Genomic DNA, 15,378 nt, shown 5'->3' on the forward strand with positions numbered 1-15,378 from the left:
CGCGTAGTTAAGTAAGCATATAATTATTATATAGATTTTATACCTATTCGTTGCAAAGAAATGAAGCGTTTATACAAAAAGACACGAGAATCATTAAACATTCCGTGAAGCAAAATACATATTTGATAATAAGATAAAATAAGCATTTTGTAAATCCACAATAAAAATAAAACTTTCAATCCCAGATTCTAGATATTTTATTTGTATTATAAATAGTTTAATATATAAGTTAGGATGGAAAAGCAGGCTTATAAACTGAGAACATCGGAAAGCACTCTAAAGTCGAAAACGAACAGTCAGTAAATCAATAGTTTAGTCGGCATTTTTCTCTATTCATTAAGATCTTTTATGTGTCATATTTTAAATCATGTTTAGCCATCAAACCAGTTTTACTTTTATTTCTTCCTTTAGCGTTTTGATTTGATTGAAAAGCCTTTTTCATTGTTATATTTAGTTACGATTATTTTATGGCAAACTACTCACAGGCGCTAACTCGCCATAAAAAAAGCAACTGCTTTTTAGTCATTTGATACTATCCGATTAGTGATATTTTTAAGTGCAGTTATCGCATGTCACCGATGCAGTCAGCTTATAAGATAAAACATAATTTAGAGCCATCGTATACGCTGTCTTTTGTACCGATACAGCATTACTAAGGAACCAATGCTGACGCGCGATTCTTTATAGTGAGAGCGAGAGAGGCTAGGATAGATTAGTTTTGGTTGTATTAGCGCTATGGTGTCCTGTCAGCTGTACCAAAAAGAAACGTGTGCGATGGCTCATATTAGCATTTAGGGAAAATAGACAGTTATTAATTAAATTTTACACACAATACTGCACCTTATGGGCCCGTCATAAGGTATACAATAGTCATAGAAATAAAACAAGCTCTTGTTTTCCCTTGCATCCCGATTTGGTAAATACTTTATAATATATTGTATTAAATCATCTCTTGAGACTCTACTTTGGTAGTTTTTACTTGTTCTATTCCATTGGTAAATGGATAGGAGTGATCTAAATAGTTGATTATAATAGTTATTTAATATTGTCAACTATAATTCTACAGAAAATCTCCAGTTTCATACAATTCCGAACTAAAGTTTCTTCAAATATGTGTTGGGAATTGTTCTATGTGCATTTTTAATGGGTTCACATTTTAGTGTCGTTATAAAATCACACCTAACCTACCCTCGAGTTAACTGATTTTGTGAAAAAAAAAATACATTTGGATATATACATTATTCAGATACATATAACACATTTGAAGAAACAAAAATTAGGAACATTTCCGGCAACAGAGGAAAAGGTACCTGATAGACGGGCATTCTGTTCACGTTCGAGTAAATGTATGTAGGAGCGTCGAGTCTCAAGAGCGGCTGGCGTGAGATTCAAACGCGCGCCTGTGCGCCGTGCTGTGGCAGCATCACCACCGTGTCGGCGGGCGGCGGCGCCGTGCTGGGCGCCGGCGCGGGCACTGCGCCGGGCGGCGTCGGCGGCTGTCGACATACGTGCTGTTTAGTTGATTGCATGACGATTAGGAATGATTAACTATCTGTTGGGATTTTGTCACTAAGATCTTATTTTAAAAGATAAATATCATCTATAGCCGGTCAAACAGGTTTGTCAGCAGCAAAAGGCGCAAAATTCAAATTTTCTATGGGACGACAACTTTTCGCGCCGACATTTTTTTAATTTGCCGCTCTTTTCTTCTGACGGAAATTGCTTGTCAGAGTATTAAAGCATCTTCCATGTGTCATTAAAGTAGAAGAAAATGTGTTTTCTACTGGTAAGTGTAAAGTAGACAACAAAGGGTATGCCCAGGTTGGTAGGGTTTTATACGTACAAATGATTTTGTAGTTTTGTAGTCTCTCCATAGCCAGGCTGTGAACTAGGTTAGTCAGGCTTCAGACGGGGTGCAGTGTATGGCAGGAGCCAGTGACATGAACTAACCGTGGTAACAGCGGGATCAGCGTGGGCCATGAGCGTAGCGGCGCGGTATGACGGCGGCGGGGTCTGCTTCACCGCCTCCTCGTAGTCAGGCAGCAGGCTGGAGTAGTCGGGCTGCGGTGGCGGCGCGGTGTACGGCGGGGCCGCGAGGGTCTCCCCTGAGATCACGAACGGGGTGAGGCTGTGGAGCGCGTGCGCGCGCATCGTCAGGTACTTGTAGCAACGCCACACCATGCTGATGCAGTAACCCTGACGAAATAAAACATTTAATATTAGCATCATCTATGGTTAATAGTTTATATTTTACAAAATTAACGCCTAATAATAATAAGTAAGGTGCAATTTCAACTAATCGAAATATCTTTCATATTTTACATTATTAACTAAAGTGCTATATTAGCTATATATGTCCACATAGCAAAAAAGATGTGTTGTATGTGTTGTGTGTGACTCTGATAGTTAGTAATGTAAAACATGGAAGATATTATTTCCATTAGTTGAAATTCGCCTGCTGTCGAAATTGCCCCCCTGCACCTTAGTACTAACAGCAACACAATTAACAACTCTAGTCTTTATCTCGTTGCAATAAGGCTTTCAAACATAACTATGTCAACGATGGTAGGTGGTATACCTTGAGCAGCACGGCCAGCAGGAACACGGACAGCACGACCAGCGCGAGCGCGGGCGCCGGCAGCGCCAGCAGTTGCTCGCGCCACGGCACGCGCTTCGTCTCCGCGACCAGCCGGTGGATCGAGCGCAGGTAGTACAGGTACCCGGTCGCCGTCAATCTGTGTACAGTTGCACACATATCAGGCATACCATCAGATCATCAAACAATTTAACTCTTAAATCATTTAATATAGGTAATCATCATTATGTCAATCGAAAGACGTCGTCTGCAACAGCTATACCTATCCTCCTTATACATACAAATGAAAAATCCAAAATTTGCCACTGAAATTTGAACATATAGTGTAAGAATAAAGTTGATTTTGCGTTGTTGGAAAATTTATCGAAACAAAACAAAAGCGACTCTGTTCCAATTGAATAGGATTTAAATTTCATCGCACTGAAGACGTACTATAGGTAGGACCTTGGGCCTTAGGAAGCTATACGATCGCGTAACTAAAGGGCTGTTCCAGCATCTTTAGTCACGTGATATTTCACGCAAGAGATGTGGTGTGGTATCCATTTAAAACGCATGATATAACAGGCACTTTAGAAGTATCATATATAAAACTTAGACCGCTGTTTGACTTCTGATATTCTGGTAATGAGACTACCTATTTGGAATTATCTATCATACACATATTGATAGCGGACATGGAAGAGAACAATCTCACACCTGAGGATGCCGAAGACCGGGCAGAGTGGAGAAGATTGGGCAGGAAAGCGGGCCCTGGCGCTAGGCCGATAAAACGCTAGGTTGAAGACACATCATTAACTCGAACAGTATTTAATATTAAATAGGTTTTTTAATATTATATATTTCAAAAATACTTATAGTTTGCCGCGATATAATTTCATTGTTTATAATTGTTTCATTGTGAATATGTGTACAAAACGCGAGAGTTTAAAGTGTTATACTTATAGTTTGGTCTTTCGTTTTCCCTATGCGTCAGGCTGAATCTGGATCAGTAGCATTATATGTCCACCACTACCGTTCAATAACCCTATATTATCCTCCTATTTGTTTTGCATGACGGTATTGGATAAATATGTACATTTATTACTCACTGTATTGAATTTGCCTATTCATGTTCCGCAATTACTACGACCTTACTCACCCAATTGACTTTATATAAGTACTAGATATTTGTATTTGCACTAACTCCAAAACAACGTTAGTGTTAGCATAGCAAAGAGAATTTGAAAAAGAGGAATATAGTCAAAGTTAATTATGTTGTCAGTTACTGCCATCTTTCGACACAAATGTTTAACACCTTTAGAACGCCATTTCACTTTGATCCTTATTTTTTCACTGATATGTGTTAAATTTGTTAAATGTCAAAAAGTATGGCCAAAGGTATGGCGCCATCGCTCGAAAAGATGGCACCATACCTTTGGCGAGTTGATGATTTGTGTCGAAAGATGGCACTAACTAACTACATAATTTACTTTGACTATATTCCTCTAGTCTAAATTCTCTTTGGTGTTAGTGTGGCCAAAATTATGAAAAACCATTCTACTATGAGTCCTCCTTTTTACCTTTGTAACGTACTAATAAGCTTTTCGTACCTACTTTAAATTAAATTTCATGATTGCTGCAAACCTATCACAATTTAGGAATCAGCTTAGCTTATTAACTTTAAACATTAAACTGCAGTGGAATTGAGAAACTTGGTTCATATTATAAAAGCTAATCTTCTCAAGCGGCGAAGAAAATGTTCGAGTAATTATTATGAATTTATAGAAAAAGCGTGAAATCTAAAATGCACGTAACATCGTTATCATAATGGCTCACGCGAAGTTCTAGTTCTAGTGTATTCGACGAAAAAAAAACCGATCTAGCATGTCGTGGTGACCTTGCCACTCTACGTACGTTTCTCACATAGATTACCTCCTAAACGATGAACTGCAGCCATATTACTCACAGTCACGTTTTTGAATATTCCACTTCCGAGTCAAAACACTATCCCGCAAAAAATGTACATAAGGGTATTTTTTTTCCTTCAGAATCAGTTTTGCCAAGCGTTTATGTGATACCTGTACCTGGTAAATATTAAATAAGTAAGTAGCTCTTAACAAATTCCTTGTCTGGTTTGTGGTTTTGAACCTTATTCAGAATGTTACAACATACGTAACGAATTTAGTTTGCATCGGAAATATTAGGTATACTGGTGAGCATAGGTCGTTGTAAATCGCATGTCGCATGTGGTCGTTCGCATGTTTCATAATGCGGCATCTTTTGAGAAGTAATCAGGCTTCATGTCATGGAGTAGTTTACCTAATAAGCTATTTCCTTTTTATTGCAAGGTGAAGGTTGTTGCAGTGGGAAAATATTTATCGCAGATTAAATACCTATCGCGCAAACCCATACAAGTGTGGAGTCAATGCCTTTTTCCATGTTCATGGTTAAACGTAGTTAAAGGATTGTTCTTTGTATAATATACATATATACGTCTCCTACATGACTTCTTATTCCTACACAAACTTCTTCATCATAAAGTTGACTCGCCTAGCTTATTATCCCTGGTCACTTTCAATACCCCTCGATTCAGATCCCGTGCTCCCAGGACTTTCGCCCTTCAAATCTACAAAAATAATACATCTTTTTATAACCCTATCGTTAGAATGTGTCGTCAGTACAATGATTTAGTTTCACAATATAGAGACATCGATATTTTCAACTCACGGCTAGCAGTTTTCAAGAGGCAAGTCATTAGTGTTCTTGGCCACCATACTACACAACAACAATAGTAAGCAATTTAACATGTTACGATCATTTATGTAATTTAAAAATTTAGTATGTTTTAAGATATTTTGTGTTTTTTTTTTATAATTTTAGGATAGTTTTTGCTCGTTGTTACTTATTGTTCTTGCTGTGCTCACTAATTTTGGATGGCATTTTTATACAAAGCCTACCACTTTCATTGTAATCATGCATTGAATGTCGTCTGTATAGTGTGCCTTATGAATAAAATAAAATAAAATAAAAATATAGTCTTAGTTCAAAGACATACCGTAAAAGTATAAAACTTTGCCCACTGCGTCACAGTTCAGTAAAAGTGAAATAATTAAAAAGTTACAGATACATTTCCTGAAGAAAGTGTACCTATCTGTAAGTACTTTTAAGTTATTTCGTTTTTACTGAATTGTGATGCGGTGGGCAAAGTTGGGTTAAAGGGCAAAATTTTATAATTTTACGTTTTTATGATCTTGTCTAGTTATTGTTGGTCTTATATGAGTAGGTAGATACTTTTGGTAATAGGTAGATGCCCGATCAGCGTGAATTGAATGGAGATGATTGTATTTTTTTTCGCGGGCGATTGTTTTCTCTTAAAATTACGTAAGTGTAAACAGTCGGCAACAAACGATTAGGCAAGATGTGGATCTATTTTTCTTCGCGCAGAATCTTTATGTACACGTAAGTTTCTTGCACGAGAATAGTTATTTGTTTTACAAGGGGGCAAAGTTGTTGTTTAACCGCTCGTGCTAATGTTGATACCCGAGCAAGCGAAAGATTCCAAAATTGAACCACGAGCGTAGCGAGTGGTTCTAATAATGGAATCTTGAGCGTTGTGAGAGTTTCAAAGCACGAGGGTTAAACAAAATTTGCCCCCGAGTGGAACACAAAATTTTTCACCACACCAACCGAAGCAAATGTTAAATGTAAAATATCAAACAAAATCAAACCAAATCAAATCCAAATGAATGTTATTAAATATTTATCATCCAAATTCATCATTTAAAAGTCAATTCTACCAGCACACTTTTAAGAAAACAACTCAAAAATTGCATTTGATTACTTTGCCTCACATGTGAATAAAATGCAACTTTGCTATTCGTTTATGAAGTGCAAAATAAGCCTTTCCGAGCTGGTGTGGTGAAAAATAGTTTATCGCTACCTACCGCTTTATCGTTGTTGGTGGAACAGCTGCCAGAACTATACACGTTTATGATCTTAACTGCACCAGTTTACTTAAATTTATGTGCAAATGTATTGGTAGGTACAAAGTACGGGTTTAACGATGACATATTCCTTCCCGCGTCGGTAATTACTCAACGCAATAGCAGCAATTAAGGGTAAACAATCGGATCACCAAGGTCATTTTATATTTACACTAAGGAGCAAAATATGAACTGAATATGTTCTCGAAGAGATACAATCGTCATAAAATCTTTACGATTCTTGCTGCTCAAAATTATTGGAACACCTAGGTACTACTTCAACACTATGGTACAGTTGCTACTGATCAGCCCACTAAATGAAAATAACGATTTTTAAAAATAGTTAGGTACCTCCTTAAAGTGGAGCTAATATACAGGGTGATTTCTGGGTCGTGATCCAGAACCACTTTTTCTGACTCTGTGAATGATCAACATTATCATATGGTAGTATTTGATTAAAAGATAATTACTTTAATTATTCTTATTTTTCAAGTAAAATTTATGTTATACTAAGTAATTATGGTCACCCTGTGACTTTTGACAAACGCTGTATGGAAAGCGACAAGACGTCACATTGAGTAGGGTCACCAAATTGTATGCAAAAATTTTTTTTCCTACCTACTTGTTATCTGTAAAATAATCATCATTATTGGTGATAAACAATAATTAACAACATCATTAGGCTCATCTTTAGATTCTGTATGATGTCAGGCTCTCTTGCTCCACGACCCTGAAATCACCCTGTATATTCAGTGAACTTTTCGGCTCGGGCCAGTTAAGTGAAGAAAAATAATCAAATTATATCAGGCCGACTATACTTGTAGCTAGTAGATAACGAAAACTGCATATTTATACAGGGATTGTAATATACCTACCAATCCACTGTAATATATCTTATCTTATATTATTATCGATCGTTTGTATTTGTCGTTAATTAGGTAATTAACAACCAAGCAAATAATGCGACTACATTACGACTTCGAGTCGTAATTAAGCTATAATTCTAAACACTTAATTAATAATCACAATTTCCTGTTTGCCCTGACACTCCTTTCAGGTAAATGTCGAACAGTAATTTTAACAAAATTGGAATAAAAATGTTAAAATATAATAAGATATCTACCGAGTATCAACGCTGATTTCCTGTTGTTAGGGCAGTTTTTTTGGATTAAAGAATGGCCTGTTGAAGCCGAAGTCTTTAAATCTAATTGCCTTCGGAATGTGTATATGACACCTCTGGATATAGACTATGTTGACCGATGACTGCTTACTACCAGGTGGCTCTCATCTGCCACTATTTTCGCATGAAAACACGACATACTTACTCATTGTGGTGGTCAGGTAAGACGGAGCGAGTGCACATAATAGTATAACCAGTGCTCCAACATCCAGATCCAGTGAACAAGTGACTTACACAGTGATGGCGAAGTCGAATATCTGCAGGCAGAAGAAGGGCAGCAGGTGGGCCGGCTTGCCGCGCGACGCGCCGTAGATCAGCATGAGCGTGATGACGAGCGTGCACACTGTAACCAGTGCACCGACATCCACATCCAGTGAACAAGTGTCTTACACAGTGATGGCGAAGTCGAATATCTGCAGGCAGAAGAAGGGCAGCAGGTGGGCCGGCTTGCCGCGCGACGCGCCGTAGATCAGCATGAGCGTGATGACGAGCGTGCACACTGTAACCAGTGCACCGACATCCACATCCAGTGAACAAGTGTCTTACACAGTGATGGCGAAGTCGAATATCTGCAGGCAGAAGAAGGGCAGCAGGTGGCTTGCCGCGCGATGCGCCGTAGATCAGCATGAGCGTGATGACGAGCGTGCACACTGTAACCAGTGCACCGACATCCACATCCAGTGAACAAGTGACTTACACAGTGATGGCGAAGTCGAATATCTGCAGGCAGAAGAAGGGCAGCAGGTGGGCCGGCTTCCCGCGCGACGCGCCGTAGATCAGCATGAGCGTGAAGACGAGCGTGCACACTGTAACCAGTGCACCGACATCCACATCCAGTGAACAAGTGACTTACACAGTGATGGCGAAGTCGAATATCTGGAGGCAGAAGAAGGGCAGCAGGTGGGCCGGCTTGCCGCGCGACGCGCCGTAGATCAGCATGAGCGTGATGACGAGCGTGCACACTGTAACCAGTGCACCGACATTCACATCCAGTGAACAAGTGACTTACACAGTGATGGCGAAGTCGAATATCTGCAGGCAGAAGAAGGGCAGCAGGTGGGCCGGCTTGCCGCGCGACGCGCCGTAGATCAGCATGAGCGTGATGGCGAGCGTGCACACTGTAACCAGTGCACCGACATCCACATCCAGTGAACAAGTGACTTACACAGTGATGGCGAAGTCGAATATCTGCAGGCAGAAGAAGGGCAGCAGGTGGGCCGGCTTGCCGCGCGACGCGCCGTAGATCAGCATGAGCGTGATGGCGAGCGTGCACACTGTAACCAGTGCACCGACATCCAGATCATCTATTGAACAAGTAACTGGTTAAACAACGAACTTAACCAGTTGTGTTATGTTCACATACATTACATAATACTATAGGTACCCATAGCACAAGCTTTGCTTAGTTTGGGGCTAGGTCGATCTGTGTAAGATGTCCCGTAATATTTAGGTATTATACATTATTTATAAAAAAATCTTGCTTGATATGAATATTAGAGTTAGACCAAGAAAAGTCTGCAGAGATTTTGACAGCACACGCAGTGCCAGTGTTATTTATACGGCATCATTTCATAGAAGCTTAACGTTTAAAATAACACCTGCACTGCGTGTGCTGTCAAAATCTCTGCAGACTTTTCTTGGTTTAACTATAAATCAAAAGAAATGTAGGAAAAGTGTTGGTTTAGGCTAATAAAAAAAAATAGTAACATATTATAATCAATTTTGATCATTAAGTAGGTATCACTATCACAATATGTAATGCAGAAGTAACTAACTGGTTAAACGATAACCGTGTCCATTGTAACCAGTTCACCGATATCTATATCCTCCAGTAAATTCTAGTGCACAATAACTAGTTCAACCAGAGCCGCGCACACGAAAGCACAACAAGTTCAATTAATATTTTATTCATAAAATACAACACATATTTTATGACCCATTCAATAAAAAGGTCATAAAATATGTGTTGCATAAAAATATTACGAATTGACCATGATATTCAGAGAACAAATTACAACCTTATCAATTGCTTATGACTGCTGCAAAGACAATAAACCATATCACAGTTTCATGATATAGACATGCGTCATAATAATTATATTGACGAATTTTTATAATTTGTGTAGTTTTTTCGGTCTGTGAGGAAAAATCTACTAAACGGGTGTCCTTCAACATAATTATTATGGAATACGTTGGAAACTAAATTATCAGAAAAATATACATATAGTGTTTTTTTTTCCCTAGCCTATTTGAGTGTCCCATTGCTGGGCAAAGGCGTCAATATAGTGTTAAGTTATATAATTAGGAGAGCCGATCAAATAATTCAGTTCCAAATATAATTTAGCAAAAACACGCAAACAGAAGTTAAAATACTTTTTAAGGTTTATTTTTTTCATTTTACATCTCGGAGTTTTACATTCATACAACATTCGTTTTCTACGCAAAATATTTCAGCTGGTTTGTTGAGTGCAAACAATGCTATTATTGAATTTATTCATTGAATGTATAAGATACACAACGAGCCATTCAGCTGTTCTAACAAAATACCTACAAGAGTGACAGTGGTAAATAAACAGAAACTGGGTAACGGAGAAATATTAATAATAAAATAGTGTTAGAAATGAGTGAAGGAGAAAAAGTCGTAATTCACTTTCCAATTTTTGCCCTAGGCTCCGAAGCAGTAGTTAAGGATGCACCCGGTATAAATCCTAAAATGAGAGTAAGGAAAGACACAGTAAAAAATAATTTAGATGCCAAACTAAATTATTTCTCATGTGTCTTTCCTCTCTGTCCAAGCCGAGTCATATGTTACATGAAATGTTAGAAACCACACTTACGGTAAATAATGCTGTGGTTGTGATCCCGGGATTGCATGTAGGTGCCGGGGCGGTTGTCGACATTGGACAGCGGCGTGGGCATGGGGTTGGAGTCACTCTCAAGCTCGTCCAGCAGCCGCGGGTCGCGCACCACGGCCGCCAAGAAGCCCAGCGCCACTAGGTGCAGCATCTGAACAAAATATTGATTAAGTAGATGGTATCCACGTTCCGGGGTCCGTATAAAACTATCATAGTTTCATGTCAAATAATATATTTATAAAACTGTTAAAACTATGGAAGAAATAAAGCTTTAATAATAAAAAAAAAAACCATGTTGAATGCCATTATTGCTCGCATTTTGGGGTGGCACAAACTTTTGAGGAAATCGGCCTAGTAGCCCCAAGGGTGGGAAGGTAAGATGGCAGTTGTTTTTTCGTAAAAAACTTGTTGTTGTGCAATATTTGGGATCATGTTGCCTAGGGGACCAATAGAGGCTTCTATAGCAAGCTATGACAAAACTGGGATGGTGATGGTGAAAAGGAGTTTTGTCCAGTTTGAAAATATAGTACATGACCCACCAATTAGCCAGCCAGATTGCAAGAATAAGGAAAAAAGGTATCATAGTGGGTTTTGGGGATTATTAATGGCTTTATGTACATAATATATTAAGTTACTCTCAAGTGGAAAGTAGGGCTTACAGTACACCCCATTCCCATCCTATTGTTTATAGTGTTTTAATATAAGTAAAGTTCGATGGTAGTCACATTAAACCAATAGATAGGTAGGACAGGCTCATTAGGTTGCCTCAGATGCCCGAAGTGCAAACTGTCCAGAAAAAGGAGCCCTATGTATAAGGGCTCTGTCTACTCCCGTTCCCTAGACAATGATTTGTATCTTTCATGATATCCTAGGAATTACATGGCAGATATTACATGGAAATACATATTACTATTGGCCACCAACATATATATTAAAACTTACCAAGTGCCATGTTCCAAGTAGTATGGTTCCTGTGCGGACATGGAGGCAGAAACAGCAGCGCCACTCACTGTTGCGCTCACTTCCCAACTTTGGCCGAAACCTCAACATTTTTTACCTGCACAATATATTATGATAAAAAGGAGAGAATAAATAAATATTTATTCATTTATAATAGACTGATGACTAGACTGGCATTTTTGAATTGTCATAGTGACTTCTCATTTATGAAGAAGAAATTTATTCAGGACACTTCCAGTATAGCTTAAATCTAACACAACACTTCTATTAGTCGGGTGTGCATATTTGTGTCGTCATTACAGTTTGAATTTTGTATGTAGTGAGTGAGAAGTGCAACTGTGTGCATGTTTTCCTCCGCAAAAAATGCCAGAATGATTTGTATAGAAAGACATCCCTTGGGTTCCTCCTTTCCGACGTGTCGATAGCCAGTGTTGCTCGAAGGTAGGTACTTTATATTTTGGTAACAGAGTAAAATTAATACTATTTTCAAATAAAAAATATTTAAAATCTGCTATTTTCAAATCTAAAACAAATTCGTTTATCATGACAATGTAAAATGTTATCAACTTATCATACCATAAACTGGCTGTTGTTGTGCAACAACGTCGATAGTACCAAACCAATGGCACAATATGTTTATATTATGAAAGCTACCTAGGAACGTTTGAAGGTCTATTAGTTACACGACATATGTCTTAATTATACTAACAGAACTAATGGTGGTAATTTAAAATAGTACAAACCAAATTAACTTTAGTATTTTTTTGTAAACGCATTATTCGTGTTGTATAGCTTTCTGCTGATTACCAATTACGCGCACGCATCATAATAAAAGTGAAACAAATCAAATAAGCGATAGGCGAATGAAATATGGAAGAGTCAACTGACCTGTATTAATAATTGGTAGTTTTCTTCATATGGCCAAGGCAATAAATAAAAACACAATATTAATATTTTCCAGAAAATTTTCTATAATCTCGCGTAAGTATCACGTATTGAATCGAAATCGAATAACGTCATACTACGAAAAATGTCAAAGTTTTGTTTTTAAATCTCTAGCAATGGACAAAGGAGAGTTTCCAGTGCACTTATTTATTAGCTACAAAATCTACAAATTTGTGTATAAGAGCAGTAAATTGTATATCTTGAATAGACTCACGTCACGTTCCAAAACCAATACAGTAGACAAGTTGAAATAATTGGAAGTAACCAAACATTATTATAACCAATATAATTTACTTCTATACTCCATGAATATAACGATTACAATTAACATTCTACTAAAAAAATATAAGTTTTAAGTATGTTTTGTGGTATGGTGGAACTTTTTCAAATACTTTTTATTATGGAATTGGAACGTTCCCCAAATTAAAAAAAGAAGAGCTGCCTGCCTTCCTGGCTAGTGTCATCCGAATCCACTGCACTGTCAAAAATTTGTAAAAAGTAAGTTTTAGTTTTAAAATTAATAACATCGTAATTTGTAAAAACGGCGTTCTATCACATCAATAATGTGTTGGAATAAGTAATTTGTGTAATGTTCCAGCTATAATGGACAAAATTCCAGACCAAATCGGTTACCTGGTGCTTACAGAGGACGGGGCTGTCCTCGAGTCTGGAGGCGAGCTGGAGAATGACGAGCGAGTAGCAACGATAGTGACAGACCTTATCACCTTATCAAACAAGTTCGTACAATTATTTAATATCCCTTAAAACAGCTCTATTGCTATCCAAACCAAAGAGGCTCAGTAATCTACTATGACTCATGCAATATTATTATCATGTTTCAGGGTTGATCCCGTGGCTTTTTCTCCCAGTGAACAGTTCAAGAAAATATCTATAACGTATGACGACCACTGGTTCCTAATTTGCATGTCCAATAAGAAGATATATGTGGTCAAAAGGAACATATCTCTTCCTGCAAGTGAACCTAATTCAGTTGTTGTTTGACCAATTCAAAACTAAGTTACCATGGGACGAAACTTACTGATGAGTAGTCTTGAAAATGCATCATTTAATATAATCTTCCAAATAATATTCCGTTGTGTAACATTCATTATCAATGCATGGGTGATTAGGAATGTTGGTCATGAGGTGTTAGGTATCATGAATGTGCGCCTTCTGCTGCTAGAGAGCACAATCTTGTTCCTCAGTAGGGAGCCATTCACCCGGGCATGCCTTGGGCAAAAAGAAGAATTCAGCTGGCATCAAATTGTTAACCAAATTTGGCTTTCTGTGCCTCTCAGCTGTGTTCTGTCACTAGTGTTTGTTTACATCTGGCTGCACATATTACCTCTGGGCAATCCAGAATATGCTTTTCAGTATGCATTTGGCTGCTGGAGTGTAGCACTGTCTTGTGTCATAGAGTTGTGTTCAGCAAACATGGCATTACTTGCACAACTGTTCTGTTTTGTTAAATTAAGAGTAGCATTAGATACTTTGCATATTTTCACAAGGACGGTTATATTTTTATCTATAATTATCTATGATAGGTCTTTAGCCTTGATTGCATTTTCATTAGCACAAGTGGGCAGCATTGCAGCTGTTGCCATTTTCTATTATTTGTTTTTCTATTGGTACATTAAAAACAAACCGTTATATGCCAAGGGTGCTCTTAAGAACAGCTATGTGCCGCATAATATTTTGCAAAAATTATACGAGAATGTTGATGACTTTAATTTTACATCTCTTAAAGACTTCTTACCTAAATGGTTGGGATCTGTGAATTCATCATTTAATAAAAATTTAAGTGCTTTAACTGTAAGTTTTGCTAAACAGGGTGTTGTGAAACAGTTGTTGACAGAAGGTGAGAAGTATGTGATGTCTGTAAGCCCTGTCATGAGCTTTTCAGAGCAGGCAACTTATGACGTGGTTAATAATTTAGGCAGTCTGGCAGCCAGGTTCATATTTAGACCCATTGAGGACAGTAGCTACTTCTATTTTACTCAAATGGTGAGCAGAGACTTGCCACTACACAAGCAAGACCAGTACAAGATACAGGAATCCTGTGTTGTGTTGTCTCAAGTCTGCAAGACTGTTAGTTCAATTGGGTTGATAGTGTTAGTGTTTGGTCAGAGCTATGCTCACACGTTACTGTGGATGTATGGAGGAGAAGCATTTGTTGCAAGTGGATTGCCAGTGCAATTACTCCGTAGCCACTGTCTGGCAATAGTCCTTCTAGCTGTTAATGGTGTCACTGAATGCTACACATTTGCTACAATGACAAGTGCACAATTGAACAGCTATAATTATTTAATGGTATTCTTTTCCATAAGTTTTTTGTTTTTATCCTACATTTTGACTTATACATTTGGACCAGTAGGTTTTATAATTTCTAATTGTATCAATATGTTTGCCAGAATCATGCATAGTATTCATTTTATAAGTAACAAATACAAAAATACTGGTTATAAGCCCTTAGACGGGCTGAATGTTGGAAAAGTCTTCCTCTTGGTGTTGTTTATAGCAGGGTGTATTTGCAAAGTCTCAGAAAATAAATTGTTACATGTGTCTATCATACTGCACATAGTTATTGGTGCGGTGTGTTTTGCATTAGTACTGCTGGCCTGGGTTTATGAAAACAGACAACTTGTTATTAAAATGTACAAAAAAGTCTATCAGGCAGAGGAGACAAAAGAGAAAATATCAGTTGACTAGCATAAGAATGTTTGGTTAATTTAGAATGTAACAGACTAGAGTTTTATTGTATTTATCAAATAAAGACATGTTTTATTCACATTAAAACTTAGTTTCATTTCAATGTTGCATATAAAAAGGTTGTATAATAAAAGTTTGTTTATGATTGAATAAATATCAGTATATATTTAA

The 15,378-nt window shown here is 37.7% G+C and overlaps 3 protein-coding genes across 4 annotated transcripts; 2 read left to right on the forward strand and 1 right to left on the reverse strand.

The window, feature by feature from the left end:
- Positions 1–1,893: 1,893 nt before the first annotated feature.
- On the reverse strand, positions 1,894–12,589 carry LOC134669847 (lysosomal-associated transmembrane protein 4A). Its single transcript, XM_063527466.1, has 6 exons — positions 12,442–12,589; positions 11,536–11,650; positions 10,576–10,744; positions 8,904–9,042; positions 2,579–2,735; positions 1,894–2,196 (listed from the first exon to the last, which is right to left on the reverse strand). Exons 2-6 carry the CDS (start codon positions 11,641–11,643, stop codon positions 1,894–1,896), a joined length of 876 nt encoding a protein of 291 aa, XP_063383536.1. The 5' UTR covers positions 11,644–11,650; positions 12,442–12,589.
- Positions 12,590–12,905: 316 nt separating this feature from the next.
- LOC134670157 (ragulator complex protein LAMTOR4 homolog) lies at positions 12,906–13,587 on the forward strand. Of its 2 annotated transcripts, XM_063527846.1 has the most exons (3): positions 12,906–12,996; positions 13,097–13,235; positions 13,341–13,587. In XM_063527846.1, the coding sequence occupies exons 2-3, from the start codon at positions 13,102–13,104 to the stop codon at positions 13,498–13,500; spliced, it is 294 nt and encodes a 97-aa protein (XP_063383916.1). In that variant the 5' UTR covers positions 12,906–12,996; positions 13,097–13,101; the 3' UTR covers positions 13,501–13,587. The 2 variants fall into 2 exon arrangements, with proteins under 2 accessions (XP_063383916.1, XP_063383915.1); XM_063527845.1 differs by lacking the exon at positions 12,906–12,996 and having other exon boundaries at positions 13,039–13,235.
- On the forward strand, positions 13,522–15,294 carry LOC134670154 (protein RFT1 homolog). Its single transcript, XM_063527842.1, has one exon. The coding sequence runs from the start codon at positions 13,522–13,524 to the stop codon at positions 15,205–15,207; it is 1,686 nt and encodes a 561-aa protein (XP_063383912.1). The 3' UTR covers positions 15,208–15,294.
- Positions 15,295–15,378: the final 84 nt, after the last annotated feature.

Source organism: Cydia fagiglandana, chromosome 13, assembly GCF_963556715.1.
Source record: "Cydia fagiglandana chromosome 13, ilCydFagi1.1, whole genome shotgun sequence".
NCBI classification, from domain to species: Eukaryota; Metazoa; Arthropoda; class Insecta; order Lepidoptera; family Tortricidae; genus Cydia; species Cydia fagiglandana.